General features: G+C 46.1%; 1 protein-coding gene across 1 annotated transcript in view; it reads right to left on the reverse strand.

Annotated features, from left to right (window-relative positions):
* ADAMTS16 (ADAM metallopeptidase with thrombospondin type 1 motif 16) overlaps positions 1 to 24,601 on the reverse strand; it is a 143,996-nt gene that overhangs the window by 66,673 nt on the left and 52,722 nt on the right. Inside the window, exons 11-13 of the mRNA XM_077749460.1 lie at positions 19,276 to 19,413; positions 10,157 to 10,310; positions 1,618 to 1,713 (exon numbers count right to left, since the gene is read on the reverse strand). Of these exons, the coding sequence (XP_077605586.1) occupies positions 1,618 to 1,713; positions 10,157 to 10,310; positions 19,276 to 19,413 (388 nt within the window). The remainder of the gene's footprint in view (positions 1 to 1,617; positions 1,714 to 10,156; positions 10,311 to 19,275; positions 19,414 to 24,601) is intronic.

Here is a 24,601-nt window from a genome sequence, read left to right on the forward strand (position 1 = left end):
GTGGCCCCAGCCCCCTGTTCTGGATTCCCCCGGTGTGAGAATAAAGGAACCCAGTGTTCTTTCCCTGGAAAGGCTCTCGCGTGCCCGAGGGGGTCCGGGATAGACTCACCCTCGCACGGCGGTTGTAAGGGCTGCATGTATGTGATGTACTAAGGACAGAAACTCACGCTACAAGGGTGCAATCAATATTAGCCCCATTGACCACCACGCGCAAGCCTCACTGGCAGCACAGGGTGGAGGGAAACTTCTCCGTCCAGGAGAAAAGGGCACAGAAGCCGTGTGGTTGTTGCCAAGCATCCAGGACACACCAACTGAGACCGGCCAAGGCACCATGACATGTCTGGTAGCGCACACTTCTAAACCGATCAACTCGGGCGTCCAAGAACCTGCTGCGCAGGAGGACACATGGCTGACGGCACAGGGAGCCTCCACAGGAGCCTCTGACGCCGTCCAGCAGGGCCACCGTGCAGCCCCGAGATGCTGCACAGAGCACATTATTGCCGGGTCCTTGTTAGCTGTGAATTCTGGCTTAACAAGGGAAAATAACTGAAAATGCCCCAAACAACCAACTTAACTGTGCTTTTGGGGTAAATAAAACGTAACCAGCACAGACGGGTTATTTTGAGGCAGCGTCACAGCTAGGGAACTGGTCCTACAGGAAGCAGGAGACCGGAGAAGCACCCGGTGCCCGCGTGGCCGGAAACATAGCCAACCATTCAGGAAAGCAGCCCAATTTTGCGAACGATCACCTGAAGTGTAAATTTCAACCAACTAAACACAGAAAGTTATGATCATCTGCGGCCTCGTACTCGGGCCAATTTTTCCTGGCATCCCGGGACCATGTACGTTTCCGTACTGCGGCACGCCGGCAGGTCCTCTTCCTCTTCTGAGAATCTAAAGCATTTTTATTAAATTTTGTTGATAAGTAGGCTTCATGCCCAGTGTGAAGTCCAATGCAGAGCCCAACTCAGGGCTCAGACACAAAACCCTGAGATCAAGAGTTGAGCTGAGATCAAGAGTCGGACACTTAAATGACTGAGCCACCCAGGCGCCCGCTCAATAGTCTTATATATGAAAAAGAACAACGAAATCACAGGTTAAATCAAAGGAATCAAAATAATACACTTGGGTTTTACAGTCTTTATAGTTCCATGACAGAACCATCATTCTACTCCAGTGAGTAATGATTGTGCTGTTTTATGTACTTTTTTCTACCAAAGCTCCTGTGTTTTTGCCCCAGGAGAGAACAACACATCAGAATGGGCTACTCCAGGGTCTTTGAATTCATGCTCTGTGCCTTTAACAGTGTTACCTAATGCGGGTCCTGCACACGGTTAAAATATGGTCAAGGGTTAATGCTTCCCTTATTAAGCAGACGCTGTCGCCATCTGTCGCCTGCCATCCACATCTACTGATGCCAGACAGCCCATCAATTACATCATCGGGAAAGGAAGAAGAGGAGAAAGGATCCCTTGTACAGATTCAACACCGCCTTCTGACGCGGAGGTAGGCGCACACGTATAAATGAGGAAGACGGGCGTATGAAATACCAGTGCAGGAGGAGGGGAGAGGCTCTGATGTCCAAATGTGACCCGTGACCGAAGACTAGGTCCTTACCATGTCATGCCCACAAACAGTGCCTTCGGCTGCGGGCATAAATTTAGTCTCGCATTTCCTTCCAATCCGGTGACACCACAAGGCTTTGCAGATATCCTACCAGGGAGAAAAGGTCATCAGCGTTACAAATGGTCCATAAATCTACAAGAAAATTCACCAAAAATTTTAAGGGGAAAGCAAGCAACTGATATAAATTAAAAGCTGGTATCAGTTTAGCAGCAGATGAAAACGGTAGAAAGAAGAAGCCCCAGAGACTCAGGTGCTAGACTTGGCCTGACTTAATTCCATCCCTGAAGCTTTATTTGTTCATATGTATTTATCATAAATTTGACAAAATTATGTTTTAAAATTTTTTTTTAAGTTTATTTATTTGAGAGCGAGGGAGAGGAAGGGCATGTGTGAGCAAGGGGAGGGGCAGAGAGAGAGAGGAGAGAGAGAACTCCAAGCACAGAACTCAGTGTGCCATCAGCGCAAAGCCTGACCTGGGGCTGAAACTCACGAACCATGATATCATGACCTGAGCCAGAATCAAGACCCAGACATCTAACTGACTGAGCCACCCAGACACCCCACAAAATCATATTTTCTAAACTAAAAAGTAAAATATGCTGAATCCTGAGGCTGCAGCAAACTACAAAAATTCAAAAGACTCAATAAAGCCTAACATTTTATAATTTATTCTTGACTCCATCATTCATTAACGTCTCCAAGTCTGAATCCTCATTTCTAAATTAAAGCTGATTATGAAATTTTCTGACTTCCCCATCCATCCATCCACCCACCTACCATCCCCAATCTTTTTTTATTATTAAAGCTTATTTACTTATTTTGAGAGAGAGACAGAGAGAGTGTGTGAGTGGGAGAGGGGAACATAGAGAGACGGAGAGAGAGAGAATCCTAAGCAGGCTCCGAGCTGTCAGCACAGAGCCCATTGTGGGCCTCAAACTCATGAACCCTGGGATCATGACCTGAGCCAAAATAAAGAGCTGGACGTTTAATCAACTGAGCCACCCAGGTGCCCCCATCCCCACCTTTGATGAAGGCCTAGAATATGCCAGTTGCCTTGCTAGGAGGGAGGTCCAATAAGGAATATGACCCACACCCTCTCAAGCATGGTCTAATGGAGTAAATTTGCTATAAATCACCATATGGTGCATGTGGGAAGACTCAGGAAAGGACTCATGGGAAGATACGATATCTCAGCCAATTCCTGAGCTTAAGGGGTTTGTTAGGGAAGAGGGGATGATATTCAAGTGAGAAAGAACAAAGGGTATGCGCAAAAGAAGGAAAACGTAAGGGAAGAGAGGTGTGTGCAGAGGAAGGAAGACCCACACGGCTGATAGGACCGTAAAATAAAACAAGATCTGAGATTCGTACACAGTGGAAGTGCCTCCAAGTGCAAGGAATTGGCTTTCCTTTCATCTCCTTCTGCGCCCAAAGGAACATCTTAGTGAGGGGTGTGCAGTAGGACTCAGAAAAGGACGGAACCTTCAGGAACGCTGGTGGCAGCTTCAAATGCACAGGAGGTTAACGTTTCTTAAATTATCTGCACAACTGTTCTGGAAATGTGAACCAGCGTTCGATCACTAAGCGTTCCCGGGGCAAATGTGTCACGTTGGCGGTTAGTGCCTCTCACGACACTCACGGGCATGCCGACGTTGGGGGCCTCTGTTCTTGGCTAGAACAGCGTTTCGTTTACAGATCGGAGCCGTAAGAAGACCTCGAGGAATCCGTCAGAGCAACGGCCCGAGTGTCTGTAAGTCCCCAGAGAGACAACTGGAAAGCGTTTGTTTGCAGGGTGATGACTGGACAGGATGCCAGGATATAAATAAAGCTGCCTTGAAATCGGAGCTCAAGGACGCAGGCTCGACACCTGGGTGGGAAGGCGGTGGATCAGAACCAGAGCCTGTACCGCAGTGGGAGGCAGGGGTACCCGCGCTGGAGGGGTGGCTCACTACGGGTTCCGGAGGCTGGGTGTGCACACGTAAGCCCATGAAGGCACAAATGGATGGATGGCTGAAGAAATGAATGGGGAGATGTGAACGAGGTAGCTGGTCCGGTGGTTAATCGGATGGGAGACGGACGCAGTGGTTGGGTAGAGAGTCTGGGCTTTTGAGAAAGCACATCTGGTGTGGACTGGAAGGGCAGGTCTGGGCAGGCAGGACTCTGTGTCCTTGTGCGCTTGAGAAGGGCAACTCCCCCACCCCAACCCCCGGCATCCTCCCTGCTCACGACCTGTCCTGAGAGCTAAATGCAGTGGTTGTAAGTAACAGGCCAAACTCAGGCCGCTACCCTAGGGGCACCAAGCACAGCACACATTTCCCTCCTCACTCCAGGGGTGTGAGGTGACTCGAGCCCACTCCCTTCATGGTTGTGGCCTTTGGGAGCTGGTGCTCCCAACCGACGGGGCAGGTTCAAAGACTCTCCAAGTCTTTGAATGATACAAAATAAGTGGTGTTTTAAAATGTTAAATAAGGGCTTCCTGGATGGCTCAGTCGGTTAAGCATCTGACTTCGGCTCAGGTCATTTGAGTCCACGGTCAGTGGGTTCGAACCCCGCGTCAGGCTCTGTGCTGACAGCTCAGAGCCTGGAACTTGCTTCGGATTCTGTGTCTCCATCTCTGTTTTTAAATGTTAAATTATTCTTACGTATTTGACATAGCTACCTGGCACAGAAATCAGTACCTAGCTGGCTTTCAATAAATGCTTTCTGAGTGAGCTGAACATCTGTTGGTTTGTTCCTGTGAAAGCCTTGGATGCAATGAGCAGGAACATTTTCACGTAAAAGGAAATAAGGGTCAGTGAGATGTGATTGTAAAAACATCTAAGATGACACAGGCGGGCCACCTTATGTATGAAAATGCTAGATCTAGACCCTATTATTTAAAGTATTTTCATAATATTCTTACATTGTAGTTTTCTGGAACATTCTGCAGAATACAGAACTATGAATGGAAGATACTATTAGAGCAGATGTTTTTTTAACTTCACTAAGGACAAAGCTCTCAAATACAGGATAGCTTGCCCCTAAGGCACTTGACCACTAACTCAGTCTATGCCTGGCTCACGCCAGCTGTGTATTTCAACCCATCCTGGAACTGGGTTCATCCCCAACTTAGTTCTCCAGGCCAAAACAAATCACAAGAGTTAGAAGAGCCTCAAAATATCATATAATCCATGCTACTGTTTTCAAACACAGCAAAATGTATTTGGAACCTTGGTATGCTACAGATATAACTGACATTTAATAAAAATGTGACTGTATCCTGGAAAACACATGAAAATTCTAGTACCTCAAAGAATTAGATGATAAAATGACCATGAAACAACTAAACAACCAAAAGCCAATGACACTTTTACTGTACTTTGACTTCACTGCTAACTTCTGGACATAGTGTGCAAGGATTGTATTAAATTAAGCACGATTGTTGTATGTCATGACATTCTTTATTAAATTTCAGGGTCCTCTTGGAACAAAGACCCTATTAAATCATACGTCTAGGGCCAGAGCTGGAATGTAAGACATGCCGGGTGTGGGGGGAAGCTCCCAGTTTCACAACAGTACCCAGGACACGAAGGGGATCAGATTTCAAAGTAAGTCTGGAAGCCTGCATCTCGGACTAGGGACAGGCCACCAGGCACCGCTGAGGCAGAGGCTGACAGGTCAGAAGAGACGCTAGATGACGACGCGATGTTTGTGATAACTAGCACGGAGCTCAGGGAGAACAAAGCCAAGGTCACGTGGAGAGTCCACACTTACTTTCATCTTTGCAGCTAAGGAACACGATCTTTAATGAAGGTGCCCACTTGTGAGCCTATCCTCTAATTTAAGAGCTTATGTTCATGGGGTGTCTGGATGGCTCAGTGGGCTAAGCGTCCAACTCTTGGTTTTGGCTCAGATCATGATCTTACAGTTCGTGGGTTTGAGCCCCACGTTGAGCTCTGTGCTGTCAGCTTGGGGCCAGCCTGGGATCCTCTCTCCCGCCACTCTCTGCCCCTTCACTGCTCTCTCTCTCTGCCCCTTCACCCCCACCATCAAATTAAACTTAAAAAAGAAAGCTATGTTCATGAAGACCAATTTCAGTCATACGGACTTGGTTAAGTTCAACATCACAACCTGATACCCCAAATAAAAGCCACATTTTCAGATGGTGGTGTTAGGAATTTTGGGGGGATTTCCACACAGTGAGTAGATGCCACCAGGCCTATTTTCTCAAACTGTCCATATTACACTCTCCAAAAATACGAACTAAAATTCCATTACAAACCATGTTATAATGGGATCTACAGTTTATTGCAATTATTTGTTTTTGGTTTTGAAGTAGCAGGGTCTTTTCATCAGTAATTCCAATCATCACTATGCAGGCCATCAGAGCGTAGAGAAAGCCATGGCCATATATGCGTGTGAGTTCATAAATGAGTATGTAAACACACACATATACACACCAAATACACATCTATTTGTCCCAGAGACAGATACATACGTGTGTGTGTTACCCATTAACTAAATAGCATTAACTAAATACTATCCAAACTAAATTAACTAAATGCTATCCAAACTAAACAGCATAGAGAATTAAAGAGTCCTTTTCTACAATAGCATTCATCCTTTACGCTGCTCAACAAATGTGCATTGGGGAGCCTTTACATGCTCATCACAAGGTTAGGCACCAGGTAATTTGCTTGTTATTTATTATTTTATATTCTCCCTTCAGTAAACTCTAGATCTTTATACTTCAAGCTAACAAAACAGACCCATTTCCTGAAATTTCAGAAGGAGTTTATAAACTTACATTTTTTTTAAAGGTTTATTTACTTTTGAAAGAGAGAAAGAGCAAGAGTGTGAGAGGGGATGAAAGAGAAAGGGAAACATAGAATCCCAAACAAAGCCTCAAAGTGCCAAGGGATCACCTATTCATATAAACTTAATAATATAACTGATAATGCATTATCTTATAAATACTCAAGGTTATAAAGGAAAAACTGGACAGAAGGAGTGAAAAACTGGAAATTTCAGTAGAGGAGTACAACCTACAAAGAACTAGATGGTGTTTCTGGAAACTGAAACTTAAAATAACCTACATGTAGAGTGTGCTAAGTTGTCTAAACAAAGTGACTAGGAAAGGCAGAAGATACAGATGATGATCAGCTTTTTATCAGAAACAACTGAGTCCAGTTGAAAGTAGAATTATATCCTTAAAATTTCTAAAGAGGAAAAATACAGAAAAAACTTGCAAATTCTTTTTTTTAAAATATTTTTTATTTATTTCTGAGAGAGAGAGAGAGAGAGAGAAACAGCATCAACAGGGGAGGGTCAGAGAGAGAGGGAGACACAGAATCGGAAGCAGGCTCCAGGCTCTGAGCTAGCTGTCAGCATAGAGCCCGACCCAGGGCTTGAACCCACAAACCATGTGATCATGGCCCGAGCCGAAGTCGGAAGCCCAACCGACTGAGCCACCCAGGCGCCCTATGAATTCTATATTCAGAAAAACTATTCATCCAAATGGAGGGTGGATTAATGGTATTTTCAGATAGGGCGAACCTGACAAACTTCGTGGCTAGCAAACGCGGGCTACAGGGAATGCTAATGCAAGTTCTTCAGGCCAAAGCAAACGATACGCATTGGAGCTGACCCATAAGAATGCGTAAGGACCACATGGCAGATCTGTGGACGACTATAAAAGATGACCCAGTTTTATTTAAAAGGAACTCCCTATTGGGGCACCTGGGTGGTGCAGTCCGTTGAGTGGCTGAGCGTCTGGCTCTTGATCTTGGCTCAGGTCATGATCTCAGGAAGCGTGAGATCTGTCCCTGCATCGGGCTCTGAGCTGACAGTGCAGAGCCTGCTTGGGACTCTCTCTGCCCCTCCTCCGCTCACAGTCTCCTTCTCTCTCAAAATAAATAAACATTTAAAAATAATAGTAAAATAAAATATCTGAAGCAGGCTCTGCACTGTCAGCGCAGAACCTCACGCAAGGCTCGATCTCACGGTTCCTGAGACCATGACCTGAGCCGAAATCAAGGGCTGGAAGCTCAGCCCCTCAATGGACTGGGCCACACAGGCATCCTGTAACTCCCAAGTTTTAGAATGCTGTGTCAGGTGGCTTGTAACATGTACAGAATAAAACACGTGATGACAAGACTACAGTGTGAGGGAGGGCCACGTGGACTTCCTTGTTGTAAGGATCTTGCATTTTACATAGAGTGGCACAATGTTAATTCTACATAGACTGTAAATCACAGATGCAGCTATAATCTTTAGAACAACCACTAAAAGCTACTGTAAGAAAGTATGACTAAACAAATTGACATGAAAAATAGAATTTTTAAAAGCAAGCTTAATCCAAAAGGAAAGAGAAATAAAAAAGATGCGTGACTGGGGCACCTGGATGGCTCAGTCGGCTCAGCATCCGACTTCGGCTCAGGTCATGATCTCGTGCTTCCTGAGTTTGAGCCCCGTGTCAGGCTCTGTCCTGACAGCTCAAAGCCTGGAGCCTACTTTGGATTGTGTGTCTCCCTCACTCTCTGCCTTCCCCCTGCTTGTAGTCTTTGTCCCTGTCTCTCTCAAAAATAAATAAAATATTTTAAAATTTTTAAAAAAGAAGTGTGACCAATAGGAAACAAAATTTAAAACCTATCAGTATAATTCCTCACATTAACTCAATAAACAAGAGAAACTATATAACTACATTAATAGACACAGAAGACATTTCACCAAAGTCAACAGACTTTCGTGATAAAATCTCTCAACAATCTGGGTCCAGAAAGGAACTTCCTCTGTTTGATAAAGGATAACTATGCAAAACCAACCGCTAACATCATATTTGTTTTCTGTTCATTACTGGAGTTTTTAATTGTAGTTGCAGTGGAGTTAACATACCGTGTTAGTTTTGGGTATAGAATATAGTGATTCAACTACTCTATACATTACTCAGTGCCCACCACAGTAAGTGGGCTCTTACTTACCTCCTTACCTGTTTCACCCCCACCACAGCTCCCCTCTGGTAAAACCCTGTTCTCTACAGTTAACAGTCAGCTTCGTGGTCTCTTTCTTTTGTTTTGTTTCTTAAATTCCACATATGATTGAAATTAAATGGTATTTGTTTTTCTCTAACTTATTACTCTTAGCATTATATTCTATAGTTCCATCCATGTCACTGCAAATACTTTACTTGGCAATGACAAAGTTCCAGAACAAGCGAACTGTATCTATGGCGCTAGAAAGCAGAGCAGCGGTTGCTTACTGGGGTGGGGAAGGGACTGAATGGGAGACGGCATGCGGGACCTCTTTGGCTTTATAGAAGTAAGCCTCATCTTGATCAGTGTGCGGGTAACATGGGTAAAGGCATTGTTAAAATTCAAGTGCACGCCTAAAATGAATGTATGCACGCCACTGCATGTAAATATTTCCTCCGTAACAAAAGACATGCCACACATTTAACTTCTCCCGATAGTTTCTGAATGGCGCTAAGGTGCCATGGATGATACCATCCATGGTCACAAAGCAAAAATAATGTGGAAGCCAGAGGAAAATCCCATCTTTGAAAACACAATTAGTGTTGTGCTCCTTTTCCTTAACACACAGAAGGGCAACACTCAAAACATTCTTAGGGATTCCGTACATTCTGCCCCTGGGAACGGGCAACGTTAGGAACATATGCTGATGGCGACTGATTTATTGTTCCAAGCTGAGGTTCCCCAGCTGAGGGGATGAGAATCCAGTTCTGGCACGCGGGTTGTAACTGATCTTAGGGGGGAGCTCTCCTTGAGTTCAGAAGAAAAGAGATGATCACGTTAGATTTAAATTGGAAATATTCCCGGGGCGTTATGAAATGTTGGAGGTTTCTGGAGGATCATATTCGTGTCTGTTTTCCTCTCGATTTCATTATGGACTACAACAAGAGGAATCTCAAAAATAGTTACTTTCACTTAATTTATGGGTAGCTTCCCCTGTGGTTCAGGACAGCAAGTTCCTCTATCCCAGTCCGTCTGCCCGTCGGGGACAGTGGCACATCTCTGTTGTATGTGGGGTTTACACTATGGAGCCAGTGTCCCCGGGCTCGATGTAGAAAGCACCTTCTAGGAGAAACTTCTCTAGAAATGCCACATTTGGGAACTATGATAATCAGAAGCCCTAGGTAGGCTGCTTCTCCACAGTACGTTCTGCTTGCAGCTAAGAAAGATAAAGCAGGGCGGTGCTGTTTTCTGAACAGCGTTTGAAAAAACATGCAGGGTGTCAGTTTGCCAACGTACACCAACCAAAGGTTACTGCTGAGCTCCCACGTGATAAATCAGAAAGAAAGAGCTGACCTAACGGGCCAAGTCAGTTCTCCAATGAAAACTGATACCCACACCAGTATCTACCATCATTTTCCTTGCCAGTAAAACATGTGTTTCCTGTTATAGGAGACCAGCTTTAACATAGAGGATCTGACATTTGGTAGGTACCCAATAAATGCAGAATCCATCAATGTCCGTTACACTGAATAAAACGCTTTTATGAGTCACACTGCGCAGGGCACTTGCCAATAATCACTTGCCTTTTTAAACTCCAGCATGCAGAGTTTGGCTTTCTCTCCAAACTGCCACTTGCACTGAGTATTTGCATCGTACAGCTCTCCCGGCAGCTTTTCAGGGTACTTGTACTCCTTCACGGGCTTCGGCTGGTCAGCAAGGCACAAGGCTTGCGCGGTGCTGAAACGCAGAGGAGACGAGCTGCTAGTGATTCCGGAAGACTTACCAGAGAGACACGCTGACTACGCCTTGATATTCTCATGCAATCTGACAACACAGCCCGTACAGAGAAGAGGGGGTACTTTTCTCCTGGGGTCCGATGTTTATCTCGATTATCCTTAAATACAGGGCCACATTTCCTCAAATTGCTCATAATGCCTTTCGTCTTTTCCAGGAAGGCAATTTGTTCTTCGTCAGATTTCTCCAGCTTATCGTGGGGCCGAGGGAAATGGAATCACACAACCAGATGTGCAGTGTGAGAAGCTCTGATTGTGGACACCTTTTACATATACTTCTTGCCACGAACTACCAACAGATGAAATGGGCATCATGAAAGGCAAACACAATCAATCTCAAAGACTAGAATTTTCTTTCTTTTCCTCCCTCCATCCTTCCTTCTTTTCCTTCCCCCCTTGCTCTCTTCTCTCCTTCTCTCCCTCCCTCCCTCCCTTCCTTCCCTGGGCCAGGGACCACCGAACCACAGCTCACAGCCTGCAGAGGTTTGCCATGGACCACAGCAGCAATTTCTACCAGCGACGCTCTATGCTCAGACTAATTTCTGACTCAATTCCCAAGTTAAGAAGGAAATTAACTCTGCCTAAGTTTACTAGCAGGTGGCTAAAGACCAACTAATGATTTTTTCTCCACAAACACGGTATTCCCTTCCCTACCAGGGACGTGCAAAAATTAGTTATAATTTTTGTTTTTGGAGGAAGGGAAAACAGTGCTTGTACATAGCAACTAAATCTTACTTACAAATTTCAACAAGTAACCCCCCCCAAATTTCTCAATATATGACCAATAGCCCACGCATCCCTACACTTTTCTCTGTGTGGTCACCCACCTTGACCCGAATCACTTTGGCCTCAGTCTCCATGGCCCAGTCCCAGATCCCACTGCTTTGGGGCCCACGCATGCATACCTTCAATTAATAGTCACGCACAAAACACAACAGGTGGTACCAGCTACCGTGGATGAGACATGAATCCCCCATACAAGGAGGTCAGAAGCCTTTTAAGAGCAAACTGAGAAACATAGATTAACTCAAATGATAGGAACGTGTTAAGAGCAGTGACCGGCTCATTTCGAGTGTTCAATAAATGACATGTCTATCACTACTACGGCAGTCATAATGCAAAGGAATATTTTCAAGTAAAGAAAAACGAATAAAAGCATGACTAGCACTCCAAGACAGGAGTGACTTGGAAATTCCGGAACTCCATAGAACCTTTCTCTGATGGATCACAAATGATTCTGATACACTAGTTCAGTGTTCCCCAGTATCTCCCTGAGGCTACCTCAGGGAGGCAATTTCATCCCTACCCTATGGACAGGAGACCAGGACACGTCAGCCAAGCCAACTGGCCCAAGCAAGAGACTGAAGATTTAAAAAGGTTCACAGGTTCAGGAGTTTTTATAGTTTGTGTGAATGTATAAGCACATGGCCTGAGGACAAGGTTCCTGCCTGGCCAAGAGAAATGAAGGTCACGGACTGGGAGCCTGGAAGAAGGTTCAGGAACACACATATCACTACTGGGATGTGAACGTCAGCTCCAATTAGCTTCACCTTTGAGGAACTGAAGCTCCCCATGTTGATCGTACCCTGGTCCCTCTGGTTAGGTTCACGCTTGAGCACGTCTGGTTTTTCCCCTCAGCCCCAGCAGGTCTCACAGCTAAGCCCATGGCCAAGGGGCAAGTGCGAGAAAACCCTATGGTGTGGATGTAGGAAGTAAAAGCACACTGCCACTGTACGAACATTCCCCCATCATATCCACATGAACAAAATGCGTTTAGCTCATTTGCATGTCCCGGACAGAAGTCAGGTGACCCTCATGTGATGAGCAAAACGATAAAGCTGTAGATCATGTGGAAGAAGATACTCGTGACTTTGGGGTAAGCAGGGTTTTTCCTTTTTTTCCAACAATACACAAAACTTGCTAACCCTAAAGGAAATCTATGGATTAATCTGGACTCCGTGACACAAAGAAAACCTTCAGTTAACCAAAAGACACCATTAAAAGTGTAAATACTGAGTCACAGAGTGAAAGATGGTAATCGCGGTACATGTTTTCCGTAATGGACAACTTGTTCCTACTCGGGAGTATAAAGTACTCCCATCAAGAGATATGAAAAAATAAATAGAGCCTACTTTTTAAAAATTCACAAGAGATTTGAACATGCACTTCACTAACGATGATTCAAGTGTCCATTAAACATGAAAAAGAAACTCGATGATCTCTTGAATTATCACTTCGGTATGCCACTACACCCATCAACGTGGCTAAAATGGAAAAGACCCACAAGACTAAGCGTTGGCAAGGAATCAGAGCCACGTGAACGTTGCTAACCGCTGTAGGCATGTGACTTGGCACAACCGCTTAGGGAACCTGTCTACAGACACTCAGACTGCGTATCCATGACCCGGAAGTCCCAGTCCTACATACAATCAGAGATGTATATGCAAACCCAAAAAATATGCAGAGTAGCATTTTTTACAATAGCCCCAAATTCGAATCTCAAATGTCCTTACCAACAGAATGGATTAGTAAGTTGTCGTACATTCATGCAACTAAAAATAAGTAAATGATGCTACATATACATATTTTTAAAATTTATTTCTGAGAGAGAGAGACAGCGTGAGCAGGAGAGGGTCAGAGAGAGAGGGAGATACAGAATCTGAAACAGGCTCCAGGCTCTGAGCTAGCCGTCAGCACAGAGCCCGACGCAGGGCTCGAACCCACGAACCATGTGATCATGACCTGAGCCAAAGTCGGATGCTTAACCGACTGAGCCACCCAGGTGCCCCAATGATGCTATATTTTTATGTAGCAACAAGGATGAACTGCATCATCATGATATTTAGCCAAAGACCCCAGACACTGAGTAATACATAATTCTTGATTCCATTCATAGGAAGTTCAGAAACAGGCAACACTAGTCCATGGTGTCTTGTGTCAGGGGAATGGTTATCTCTGGGGAGTTCACCGTGTTCGGTGCCTTTTTATGAAGGTTAGTTAACACATTCATCACCCCGCGTATTTAGATTTGTGAGTGTGCCCTGAGGACTTTTAAGGTCTACTCCCTTGCAGCTGTCCAACACAGAATGCAGCATCGTTCTCTAGTTATCATGCTGCACACCAGAGCCCCCAGGGCCCATGGATCTTACTGCAAAGTTTGTACCTGGGACCACTCNCTCTCTACTCTCTGTTGCTATGAGTTTGATTGTTTAGATTCCACAGATGAGTGAGGAAGACAGTATTTGTCTTTCCCTGATTTACCTCACTTAGCATAATGCCCCGAAGGTCCAGCCACATTGCCAAAAATGGCAGGATTTCCATCTTTCTTATGTGAATAATATTCCATTATCTACATATGCATATATAAGATTATATATATATGCTTATATATAATATGTGCACACACATACACACACACATATACATACATATATATATAATCTTTAGTTGCTTATCTGCTGACAAATGACAGATATGTTGCTTCCCGTCTTGGCTATTGTAATGTGCTCTGCTGATCTGAAAGGAAGTTACACTACCATCCTCACTGTGTGAGAATTCACGGAGCTGCACCCTTATAGTTTTGTGCTTTTCTATATATCTGTTTAACCACAAAAACAATGTTAATAAAAAACAAGGCAAGGTCAGAGATACCACAGTGATATTTCAAGGTCTGCTTCCCACTCTGATTGATGAGCCACAAAACGTGAAAGAGCTTGAGAGATCTTCCCCCTTGTCCAAGTTGGGAACAGGGGCCCTCAGAACGGATTATACTACTCGCCAAGGTCAAGACCTTCCCAGACACGAAGGATAAAGCCACGATCAGCATACCAGCTCTGATCTCCTTTGCTGCTCTTTCTGCTATAGGGCAGAGCTTGCTCTCCAGTCTTCAGCAGAAACTAAGGACAGCTGGGACTTGGTTTTTCTTAAGACGAACGTTATACAGTAGAGCAAGATGTGAGCCGAAATGTATTCTTTCCATTACACCCAAAAGTGTGCTTAATGGGCTCTTGGGTCAAATCAAACCTTCTCATTGACAGAGGCGGTATGGGGTGTAGAAGGGGATCCACGCGCCCTTCAGACTCCTGGTTCCCAGGGACGGCCCCCTTCCCCATAGACTGCCTTCGATTCATGGGGTCAGAGGGGAGGTACATTCACGAGGCTGTAGTAGAGGATACAAATTTTAAAAAGCACATTGAAGATGAGTCCCCGTTGTCATTAAATTAAAATAATGAGCTAAAATTCCCCTAGTCCTAGGCCTCCCGGATGTAGACATGAGTACATGGGATGAGATCTGTGTCTGTTCATAGGAAATGACACACGACTTCACTGACGAGGTCGATGAATTTACTCCAAACACATATCTGTCCTTCCTGACTACCGACTACGGAGAAACATTGCGCTGACAACTTCAGACCAACTGAGGTCCTTCATTATATATTTTTTCCACGTAGCAAAAGCTGGACTGCTAATAAAGGAAAGTGGATTCATCTTTACAAGTTAGCCACTTATCCTTACTCATTGTTGGGATCAGCTCCAAATAGCCGCCTAATTGGTGGAGAACATAACAGGCTCGTGATTACGTGGGAATCAGGAAGTCAGCAAACATGTCAGAGAAGACAGCCTCCGATTCATGATGCCAACAAGGCACCACTGTTCACCCAGTGTGTGTCCATTTTGCGACTGGTCATCCCAAGTGCAAGAAGGCTTCTGACATTCTGACGCTCTCTTGGAAAATGTAACCTTCCAGGAAAACAAACGGGTGAACATGTTAATCTTGCATATCTGTTTATAATCCTGTGGCCCAGAGAAATTAGCAACGTTCTTGCAAACAAAAGTTTATTACTAAATTGCCCCACAAGGGTTTAACTGATGGACACAAAAACAAATGAGCACACTTGAGCCGACACAGAAGGGTCCTGGGATCCCAGAGCAAACACGTCTTTGAACCAGACTCTTGGCAATCCCTCGTGGGGTCACAGTCTGATTCGAAGCTCACAGCCCATATCTAATGTCATCAAAACAATTGTTCTCTAAGCATGTAACTATTTTCCTTCCACGAGTTCTCCTATATTTCTTGGCAGCTTAATAACTTTACTGGGCTCTTTTATGATGCTGATTCTCACCGCACACCCAAGCTTCACATCCCCTGCTTTCCAAGGTTTGTCCGAGCACATTTCAAAAAAAATTAAAAATGTTTATCTTCATCATAACCATTAAAATGAAAAAGCTATAAAATTTTGAAAAATAACCTAGGAAGTGACAGGAAAGATTTGTGATACAGAAAATTCCAAATTTCCCTTGTTAATACAAATAAGAGCATTGTGCACTTAAGTCCATGCCCTTTTTTATGACAGAAAGCAGAATTCTTCACACACACACACACACACACACACACACACACACCCCACAAGTCCCTCAAGCAAATCTGAACCAGTGCAAGAAGGAGCCACAAACCCTGCTAACAATCCCCACCTTGACCGCCCGAGGATCCCATACAGGGAACAGCAAATGTTGAAGAGAACAATGGTAACACTGTTTTCGGTAGTAGAAGTAGAAGAAAAATGATCAAGCGTGTATTCCTAGAATGCAGATTTCTATTACCAGGAGATGGGTATTCTCCACAAAATTCTCACTCTTCTTGGGTGACATAAAATACAGAAGGCGGCCAACATTCCTGTAGGTGGCAAAGTATGTTGACTGATAGGGGGAAGGACCCCAGGCTGCAGGCGGCAGTCAGGATGCCTGCTCAGAAGACCTGCTGCGAGGCCGTCTGGAGAGCTGACTGAGCCAGCGGCAAGAAAGGGACGTGCGTATGGGGGGCGGTCGCAGATAATGGACACACCAGGGGTACAGACAGAAATAGCCGTGCGACCCCGCCCCACGGTGTTCTATAAACTACATGATGTCGTTTATGTAACGGAAAAAAAAAAGGAAGGAAAAGGGTCTTGACTGAAAGAGTAAGGAGAAACAGACAGAAAGAAAAAACAAAAAAACAAAGAAAACCTAGAAGCCAAGATCAGGAGCTCAGTGAGGCGGGCGGGAGAGGCCGGTGGGAACCTGACTGGAGTCTGTACGGCACTAGAGGAGCCCACGACTTCGGCCCCGCTCCCTCGCGGGGAACAGCTAGCTCTGTCTTGACGGTAGGAACGTGCATCGCTTACAAAGGTCCCTGGCTGCCGACCCGGTTGATTCTTGGGTGTCGCCGAATCTGTGTTTCTTCCACCGACTCTGCTCAAGCCGATGTGGGGCCTGCAGCTACGTGTTCCCAGCTCAACTGCTGGCATCGTGTTGTGGCAGAAACGGGAAAGGTAAAAGCATGTGTTCCTGGTGCCTGGGACTGGCCGAGGGTGGTCTCCCTCCAGCGTGGGGTCCAGAGGACTGTGGGAGGGGGAGGTCATCAAGTGACATGCACAGGTAACAGCCTTCTACCCATGTCTTCATTCTGTGTGTCTATTAATACTCATCAGCATATAATTAGTTATCAAAATGTAAAATATATTTTATCTAGCAGATGTGTAACTCAGTATTATGTAAATATCAGGAATATCTATAAAATACATAGAAATACACCTAACAATGCATGCACTTAGCTAAATCCGCTGTTCTGTTCACATGTACACAGTTTTCATCTTTTTAAAAGAATTCTGTGCTGGCAAACGTTTTCCTTTCCTTGAAATATTGGCGTTTGCACTACTTTCTGAATGGATTCAATCTCCTTTTTTGCTTTGGTTTCTTGAAGGATCAAACTTGTCCAATTTCAAGCTTCAATAGCACAGCCTAAGCCTGCACTTTAAGACTGACATAGTTGTGTGTTTTTTCCTTGCCCCTTCATGTTTTGTTTTCATTTGCTTTCCTCTTCATCCGACTGTCAGTTCCAATTATTTTTTGTTTGCTCTCTTGTCAAAATCTGCTCCAAATTCTTACAGTAAGGTGGTTTTGGTTGCTAACTTTTCCCAAGAATATACAATGAACGTGAAGGGCGCTAACGTTCATACCTTCGGTGATGAGTCTCAGAAATGTGAGCATGTTTAACTGAGAACTCAACACAGCGGCCCGAATCCTGGCAGCACGGACGCATTTTGGAAATACAGAAGCACACGCTTTGTATCTCCTTGACGGGAATCAGTGGGTCGTGGAGAGCCACTGTGTTTGTCAGAGACCGAGCGCGAGTCCTCCACGTGTCTGGTAAAACAAAATATGTTTCTGTGTAATGAACATGCATGCCCTCTCTCTCGAGCAGAAGCAATTCCTCCCAGAACCGGGGAAATGATGCTCTTGGAGTAACGATGGTGGAAAGTGGTGTCTTTCAGGAGGAACAAGAACATCAGACCACATTCCAGGTGCCCCCGTGGGGTCCCAGGAGAGCCTGCTGACAAGGGAAGACAAGGGATGCTGACGGGTCGGATGGACACAGCACCTTCCATCCCCGCCCGTGTGCCAGTTGCCTGTGCTCGTTCTCAGAGACGAGCCATCTTCACAGAGCTAAGATCTGCTTTATTTTTTTTTGAAGTTTATTTATTTTTGAGAGAGAAAGAGAGTGAGAAAGGAGGGGCAGAGGGAGACAGAGAATCCCAAGCAGATTCCGTGCTGTCAGCTCACAGCCCAACGTGGGGCTCGAACTCACGAACCGTGGGATCATGACCCGAGCCAAGATCAAGAGTCCGACGCTCAACCCACTGAGCCACTCAGATGCCCCAAGAGCTACTTTCAAAACAAAGACTCTCCCTCACCTTCTTAGTATTTGAACCAAATAACTTTGTTAAGAAAGACTATGATTTCAACAGAATTGCTTTTCCTTGGCTATTTGCATCCAGGCTTCTGGGGATCAATAGAGAGAGGCCAGGGCCACGGGCCTAAATGCCTAGACTCATTCCCAATTCTGGTTCCCCACATTACTTGCCCTGGGGCAGGATCCGGGGCTGCTGCTGAGCCCAGATGGCCTCTCTGTCACCCTCATGTCCTTTCCCTTCAGAGCACACGGGGTGACGACGTTCCTTCCCCGCCCCTTGCCATCCAGGCTGTCAACTGCTCTCTCGCTGCCAGGAGCATGGCCCTCTCCCGCCCCGGTCACAGGCTGCAGTTACAACCAGGCCCCACAGGAAGGGGAGGCCGCCGGACGGAAGGACCCGGTCTCTGCGTGACCACACACAGCACGCTCGCTGACCTGCATGGGAGCGCGTGAGTCAGAAGTACACTCGGTTCACAGGTGAAACCAAACTCCAGACTCAAAGTCTTGAGATCTGGGGGAGAATCAGCCTCATTAGCCGACTAAGGCTGCTTCTTAAAGTCCCTTCTTTCTCTAAAAAGTTTAAAATCTACTTCCTATCTCTTTTTCAGGGGGTCAAACCCTACCTCCTCAGTGTTCTAGACCCCAGATGAATTAGCGCTACAGTAAACTTTTCCAAAAATAATCATTAAAATTACAGGATTTTAGAGCCAGGCTAAGGTATGTATACTCAAGTTTCCCCTTCTAATAAGAAATGTACTTTGTGGAAAAAGAAAAGCAAGCACGCACACATGCACACGCGTGCACACACACACAGAATTATGTGTCTTTTATAACTGTGTGCATGGTAGGTCTTTCTGCTCATGAATACAAAGTGTTTCATTACAGAAGTGAGAAGTTAAAAACAAGGAAGTGTTAGTGATAAATACTTTGGTTTGGTAAGTACTTTGGGTTTACTTTGAGTCTAAAGGCCAAATGATGTTGCATGAAGCCCGCGAGGCTTGGCGCTCTAAGGAACTATTTGGCAAACTTCTTGGCCAAATGGATGTCTCCAGACACCTTCAAATGGGAACCATCTTCGGGAGTCATGGCCAAGCCGGGGCTGCTTGGACGGAACGAGGCTGACCAGCCAGGGATCACCAAGGGCGCTCAGAGACACACGACCAGCTCCGGGCTTTCATACCTTAAAAATCTGTGCAGGTCCTGGCGACTGCACGGTGACCAGGAGAAGACCCCGTTGCGTCCTGCCAGCGTTGGGGACATGATGTTGCCCTCAGACTTTTTGCACATGTTGCCTTCTCCATCGTGGACCATGCCAAAGCTACGAGAGAGAGAAACGGGTCCTTCAAAATGCAGAACAGGGTCGAAGAACATTCTAGAAAACGCATGTCGATGCTGGGGAGTCCTCCATGTCTGCATGCCAGTCAGGCAGAAAGGAAACGTCTGGGCAGCCAGACTGTGGAGAAGACGCACATACTCACAGACCTTTCCTGAAGAACTGGCACTCGGTGAGTCGTTGACAAGTACATGCCAGAACCAAAATGGAGATGTCAGCTGGGGGCAGGCGCCATAATTATAAGGGAGCATTTCAAGGGGAGAGTGGAGGGCAGCTCACTTGACCTTGGTAAAGCTGATACTGCCCTGCACTGCTTTCTTCCCCCCACACTCTCTTCTGCTCACCAGGGATTTTCAGAATTTCCAGATGTTTGTGGGAAATACAAACGCAGGCTCCCCGGGTGAGCTTGCTGCTTCCCACGGTTAGAGAACTGAGCACCGACTGGAGCTCCTTGTGGTGCTGACATTTCGCCCTTACTCCCATCAAGGGCTGGTCCCCCTCAGGCCACTGCTGGGGGCTGTCCCCACTGGACAGCACTTGACCGCACTCCCCACATCCCTTTGGAGGAAGGCGCTCCGTGGAACCCCCCAGGGGGTGGTGCTGGCTGCCTTTATCTGTGGGAATTGTTTGAATGTACCCCTGCTCCTCTTGGCACAAAAACCAGACCACTCTGGGGCTCCCGCGCTAGCTTCATAGAGGGGGACGTGTCAAGCTACACTGGCTTTTGGAATACTTACTAGGCTCCTTTACGGATGCGCCAATTCCACAATGCCAACTGGTATCCCCTGACTGTCACCTGTGAAAACTCTAGCCTTGTGCCTCTAAGAGTCTCACTAACTGATGCCACCTCTCTGCACCAAGTCAGCTTCTTCTTCTCAACCGCCTAGAGCTTTGGCCTGTAGGGGAGTCTCGCAACACCGCCCCCACCTACCGCAGGACAGCACAACTAACTGCCTGGGGAAGAAATCCTGGGGGACTTGGGAGCTCTCCGGGACCCCCTGAGGCTTCCCATTCGGGCACACATATTCTTAGAGAATCAAGCCACTATTGGATGTTAAAGTCCGGTACCTACCAAATCGTTGTATGGATTCTTAGATAACGGGGTCCGCATGAGTGGGGTACAGAGCAGAGGGGAAAGAAGGGGGCAAAGCAAAGAAAGGTGGGGTGGTTACTGGCTCTGGGGACATTCTGCCACCAGGGATGCCACGATGAGAGGAGGCGGGGCTGCAGGGACTAGAAGACTGCAGGGCCCTGGGGGAGCGCGGCCAACAGCAGGCCAGGGAATCCGCACTTGCGGCTGAGGCTGAAGACCCTTCTCCCCCTTAACTGGGTTGCTTAGAGAGATTGAAGAGTACCAGTAAAAAGAGCAACTGACATGTGTAAGACTCACTATTTTTCAAACAGGGTGTTAAACACCGTTGTCTGTACTTTCTAACTTAAACGTCACGGAGAGCCCACCAGGCAGGTATAATATCGTGGCAGCGAGACTGAGGACTGAAGAGAGCCATGCCCACGGTCTCGGGGTCGCGGCTAGGACCTGACGTTCCTGACCTAGAGCCCAGGCGGGACCCACGCGGCAGCGTAACGCGAGCATGATTGAAGGGCGTATCCAAGGAAATCTGGCGTGCAAACATTGTTGAATTTCTGCAAAATTCCTGCTCAGTACCAAGGGTGATGCAGATGGAGTCATTTCGGCCTCCACCCATCCTCTGAAGTTCTATTAAAAGCAATCAATCAAGGCCACGGTAACCATATAGTGGAGGAAATGTGTCATGGCCGTGAAAAGGATTCAGACTGTAATCACATATGGGTGGCTGCCTCGGGGAGAGAGTTATGAAAACGGACTATCGAAGTGCTCTCCCCTGGCCGGCCCCTGACCTGAATGTGAAGGACAAGTACGCTGTGGTCCAGTGAGCACCCCAGATAAATTTGCTTCCTCTCTGCCTACATTTCTAAGGAAATAAAAGCCACAACATCCTGGGTCTGGGAACGTGTACATCTCAAACGTTTTCATCTAAGGCATTTTCTTTTCTTTTTTTAAATTTTTTAAACATTTATTTATTTTTGAGAGACAGAGAGACAGAGCATGAACAAGAGGGGGTCAGAGAGAGAGGGAGACACAGAATCTGAAGCAGCTCCAGGCTCTGAGCTGTCAGTACAGAGCCCAATGCAGAGCTCAAACTCACCAACCACGAGATCATGACCTGAGCCAAAGTCATCCAGATGCTGAACTGACTGAGCCACCCAGGCACCCCCATCTAAAGTATTTTCAATGATTCTTTCTAGAATTGATTCTCAAACCCCTCAGAATATCTGAGAATGGGCTCCCCAAAGCCCATCCTGGTAAATTTTTTGCTTTAGTATGTTGGGAGTTAGGCACTGGTATCTGGGTATATTCGGACACAACAGAGAATCCTGATGCCCATCCAAATCTCAGCACCACTATTTGAGAGTTGTTCTTCCAAGTAGTACAATGCCCCTATCTTGTACTGCGATGGATGCCAGCACCTTAACGTGAAAGTACCACATAGTGATCGCAGCTGATATTAACATTCATGAAGTCATGGAAGGATGAATAGAACGCATTTTGAAGATAAGATTGGTATTTGGCAACCAAGAAATATACTTAGTACTAAGTTATACATACCAGACTTTTTTTTTTTTTGCTTCTGTGAACCACAGTATTTTATTCAAAGTTTTTATCACCCCATATGTTAAAACTATAAATATATTCTTTCTTACCAACTAGCTTTTAAGTTTCTAAAGGACAGCAACTCTTCTTATCCATGCTCAGCCCCAGGCCAATGCCTTCACTAGCTGATAGTTGTTTATTCAAGAAACCTCAGTGGAGAACCTAAGACCAACCTTCCAGCCCAAACACCCACTCAAATGCCCGGATGTAAACCTAATTTCAGATGAAAATGAACTTGAGAATTATATCTGGTGGGAGATGCTTTTAATGTCCTCTACGGTATGTTCGAATTACATCATGATTCAATTACATCAGCAAGGACGTATTACTAACGATATACCCAGGGTGGTGAACGGCCAAGTATTATTAGAGAAAGTACCCATTATTTCAGACTGTTCAACAGCAGTAGTTAAGGAAACAAGAAACCCTTGAAGTAACCACAGGCCACGGTCATCTGGATGGTTAGATCACACCTTTGATGCCATGATATGCCAGAGGTGGACCTCAGCGTCTAGAGCTCCAATGTGGACTTTTCAAGATGCACAACCCAAAGCAGAAAGAGTTGGCATGGATAGGGCGCCAGGTGGGTCTCAGGGGCCAGGGCCCATCACACAACCAGAAGACTGTGGGCTGTGGAGGTGGGGGCCTCCATCAGGGTCTTGCCTCTGACATTCACAAGCGTTTGGATTTCAAGCAAATTACTTAAGTCACCAAGCCTCAGTTTCCTCACCTATATAACGGGGGTAATAAAACCTGGCTCTTAAATTGCACAGAAGACCTGGCATCACACATATTGCAAAGGAAAACCCACAACTTCCATCCACTTCTCTGATTCAGACTGTGGTCTTGGTAAAATTGGTCAATACCTAGATGTTCCTGGTATACATATGATGTGTGTGTGTGTGTGTGTGTTCAGCCAAAGGTCAATAGGTTTCAAATGCTCTTTAGATACAGAGACGAAAAATCTCAGGAAGAACAATAAATAAAATTGGTAAGAAATAACCCTCTGGCCTTCCTGGGCTCCCGGGGCGGGGGGTGGTGGTCTGACAGTCACCGGGCCAGATGAGTTCCTAAAAGAGCTGTTGCCTTGATATTCTACAAACCCTCAAAATCATCGGGGCCTCCCCGACCCAGCAGTAGGGGCTCAGGTTGATGACGGCGCACGTCCACAACTCGGGGAGGTTTAAGCCTCACCATCAAATGCTCACAAGGGCATCTAACCTCACCAGCCAAGCCTGCTTCAGCTGAATGTGACAGCAAGCCAATGTTCTTCCAACTTCCCTAGTCTTCCCCGACTTGATCTCTTGCAATGCCTACAGCCCATGTGACCCGACCCTTGCACGCCATGTCTTTGTCCTTCCGTTAAGGCCCTTGGATACAGTGGATCACTTGTGTTTTCATGGAGTCCTCACAAGGTGCTGCTGGCAGAATGGAAGTCATGCCTGTTGAAAGTCAATACATGCAGGAGAAGACTGGCGGCAGAATGATGGCTCATGAACACTTCTTTTTTTCAATTTAGTTTTGAGAAAGAGACAGCATGAGTGGGGGAGGGACAGAGAGAGAGACAGACAGACAGACAGAGAGAGAGAGAGAGAGAGAATCCCAGGCAGGCTCTGCGCTGTCAGCACAGAGCTAGACACAGGGCTCAAACTCACAAAACCATGAGATCATGACCTGAGCCAAAACCAAGAGTCGGAGGGTTAACCGACTGAGCCTCCAGGCGCCCCTCATGAATACTTTTAGGCACAGCAAATATGTTTGAGGATGTCTTGATGGTCTGAAATGATAATGCCAGTTAAGCATGGAAGCCTGTGTCGTGTGCTGGGAATGGGAATGCTCAGCTCAAATGATACACCTTCAGCTACACCCGCATGTCCATGCCGAGGATCTCACAGACTCTCTCGGTTTTGCAGGTGGAAACCTAGGTAAGAGAAGGCCATGCAATGCCCGCTGGTCACTGCCAGGCAGTGGGAGAATCCCCGGGGATCCGGAATCCCAGGCCCAGGGTCCTACTCATCAAATGGCATAACTTCCTTTATACGTGGGGATTTTTCAAATGGTTTCATGCCACTCAGGTGACATATTCTCCAATCCATGTAGTTCGGCACTCAGCGTGTCTGGGCCAGTTCTCCACACCTGCATCTAACCAACCACATGTCCTGTGCTAAGTGACTGAACATGATCAGGAAGCTCACTCTACACCACTGGCTTAGGAATGATCCCGACTCAATCCCACATCCTAAAGGAAAGCACACATCCTCACTTCTGGTTCCTGTGTCTGTCTCTGCCTTTTCCAACACAAATCCAAGCACAGGTTCTTAGCCATTTCTATGTATAGATCAGATCCCTCAGTATAATCCAGAAGATGTTCTGAGAAGAAAATAAGAGAATTTAGTAGAAAAAATGGACTGGACAATGACTGAGATCTTTCTTGGAGTTAAAGGTTAGGCCATCAGGCTGAAAGGCGTGGACAGCAGCGTT

This window comes from Crocuta crocuta, unplaced genomic scaffold (assembly GCF_008692635.1).
Source record: "Crocuta crocuta isolate KB4526 unplaced genomic scaffold, BGI_CrCroc_1.0 scaffold89, whole genome shotgun sequence".
NCBI classification, from domain to species: domain Eukaryota; kingdom Metazoa; phylum Chordata; class Mammalia; order Carnivora; family Hyaenidae; genus Crocuta; species Crocuta crocuta.